This window comes from Acanthisitta chloris, unplaced genomic scaffold (genome assembly GCF_000695815.1).
Source record: "Acanthisitta chloris isolate BGI_N310 unplaced genomic scaffold, ASM69581v1 scaffold10526, whole genome shotgun sequence".
In the NCBI taxonomy this organism is placed as follows: domain Eukaryota; kingdom Metazoa; phylum Chordata; class Aves; order Passeriformes; family Acanthisittidae; genus Acanthisitta; species Acanthisitta chloris.
The window spans coordinates 30785-33299 of NW_008679769.1; the positions used below are offsets into that span (position 1 = coordinate 30785).

General features: G+C 47.5%; 1 protein-coding gene across 1 annotated transcript in view; it reads left to right on the forward strand.

The window, feature by feature from the left end:
• Positions 1-1155: 1155 nt before the first annotated feature.
• GAP43 (growth associated protein 43) overlaps positions 1156-2515 on the forward strand; it is a gene marked incomplete at its 5' end in the record, with an annotated part of 23414 nt that continues 22054 nt past the window's right edge. The window contains one exon of the mRNA XM_009077444.1: positions 1156-1774. Within this exon, the coding sequence (XP_009075692.1) occupies positions 1156-1774 (619 nt within the window). The remainder of the gene's footprint in view (positions 1775-2515) is intronic.

The following is a 2515-nucleotide window of genomic DNA, read 5'->3' on the forward strand; positions in this document are numbered from 1 at the left end:
ATCTCAGTTGCAGTGGCCAAAGGAGTAAATACTTGCTATCTTTCTCAGCCAGCTCATTTTCTTTCTTTTGTGACCTGAGCCAGTGTTAGAAACCAGGTTCAGACAGCAAAGAGGCCAGTGGTTCTGCTTCCAAGTAGATCTTTTGAATGCTTCCCAATGGGAATATTAATAGAACAGTGCCCTTTCATCAATAGGCAGCTGAGCTGTTACTTGCCTGAGGGCTGCTAAATTATTGGGGTGAAGCATGGTATGTCCTATAGATTCAGTGGTGGTTTATAAGCTGAGAATTATCTCTCTGCAGCAGACCAGCATGAGGCTCAGACTCTGTTTTGGTCCCATTTAAGACTCTAATGCATTATTTAAGTCTAAAGAACGTGGGGAATGCCTGTTCTTTGTTACAAGGTTGAATTCCCCCCAATAGTCAGAGAAATAATAATAGTCTGCTGAAATTGGAAAGACTGATATTAATCTGCCTATTAATCCTTCAGTGAAACTATGAGTGGGGAGCAAAGGCAAAGTGCTTGAATCGCTTGCAGGCAAGGCATTTGTGAGGAGTATAACCTGTGAATATCTGTGTGTGTCAGACAGCACACAGCTGTGGTGGGGCAGGCAGAAATACTATTCTCTGTTGGCAATCCTGAGCCAAAAAGCTGTAAAAGACAAAACACTTGGTGTCATTAGAGTCACACACCTGTGAAACAAGGTGTCATTAAAAAGAAACAAAGACTTGAAGGCATAGGTGGGTTTGGAAGGGCTGTGAAAATCCCCCTTGGGAGTGTGTTTTGAAAATGAGTAGGGGAAAAAATTGGTATATTTCAAAATGGATGGGAAAATAAATCATGGGAATAGAGACAACCCAGCTGGTGCAAGCCTTTCTGCACAGCCAAGATGCTCTCAGCATTGCTGACAGAGATGATGAAGTGCTTTAAATTCCTTTTACAAACCTCCCATGTCTGTCCAGACTTAGGATGAAATTAGAGCCACCTGGCTCCAAACCCATACCAAATGGAAAGACTGCTTTGAAACTTGTCACTGGTTAGCAGAAGGGAAGGGTGGGAAATTCCCAATGAAACCAGAGCCTAGGCTACAACTGAAGAATTCTTAACTTATCTCCCTCTTTTCTCCTCTGCTCTCCTCCCTTGTTCTTCTTCAAAGGTTGAAAAAAATGAGGACGGAGACCAAAAGATCGAGCAAGATGGCATCAAACCAGAAGATAAAGCTCATAAGGCAGCCACCAAAATCCAGGCCAGCTTCCGCGGACACATAACAAGGAAAAAGCTCAAGGGGGAGAAGAAGGGAGATGCCCCAGCATCTGAGACTGACGCCGCCAAGAAGGAGGAAGGCCCTGCTGGTGGAGCAGCTGAGAACAAAGAAAGTGAGGCTCCCACTGCCACAGAAGCAGCCACCGCTGACAGTGCCCAGCTGGAGGAGGGCAGCAAAGACAGCAGTGCACCAGCAGAGGAGAAAAAAGGGGATGGAGCCGCTGACACGGGCTCAGAGCAGCCAGCCCCACAGGCTGCCACTCCTGCTGCCTCCTCAGAGGAAAAGCCTTCTGCTGCCGCTGAAAGGGAAAGTGCCACTAAAGCTTCCACTGATAACTCGCCGTCCTTGAAGGCTGATGAAGCCCAAGACAAAGAGGAGCCTAAACAAGCCGACGTGCCTGCTGCTGACACCACTGCCACCGCCACCCCTGCCGCAGAGGATGCTACTGCCAAGGCAACAGCGCAACCCCAAATGGAGACAGTGGAGAGCAGCCAAACCGAAGAGAAGACAGGTGAGTGAATGCCTCTCGAGGGAATGGGCCTCTCCAGAAAATGATACCTCCCTTGGTGTCTTGGGGACAGCTCTGAAGTTTGCCATCCAAAGCCAGTGCAAGGATTAGACTGAGAGTTGGCAAGGGAATCCCCTTCCTGGGCTTTAGATGTGAGGAGAGTTTAATTTTCTTGCTTAACACCCTCTTCCCTGCTTCCCATCAGTGTCTGGAAATACTGCACCTCCTATTGAGGTTCTTCTTCCTCTAGATGTAGGGGCCATCCAGCCCTTTTTTCCATGGTAGCAGGAAAGTGTCAGCCAGCTGGGAGGCTTGGAGGAGCCTGGGAGAGCTCCCCAAGCTTGCATATGCTAGAGGTAGTGATGAATCTTCTCAGGCACACTAGCACAGACAGCTCCAGTGGGGCAATACAACAGCCCGAGCTGATACCAACTCACTGGAAGCTTCCAACTCGAGCTGAAAATCTCACAAGATGAAATCTTTCTCATGCTGCAGGAGGCCATTTAGCCTTGCTGGTGGGATGGTCAAGAAGGAGTCAAAGGGTCTTTCTTCCATCTGCTTATGAATGAATGAGGTTCTTAGTAAAACAACATCCTAGTCAGGAACATCTTATTATCAGCAATGCTTATAGTTTCATCCATTCCAATATTTCTAGTCTCTGTTCTTGAAGTAGCCCATGACAGCCATACTTGCATGAAGCTTTTAGATGTGTCAGCTGGTTCAGATGCATACAGTAAGAGCATC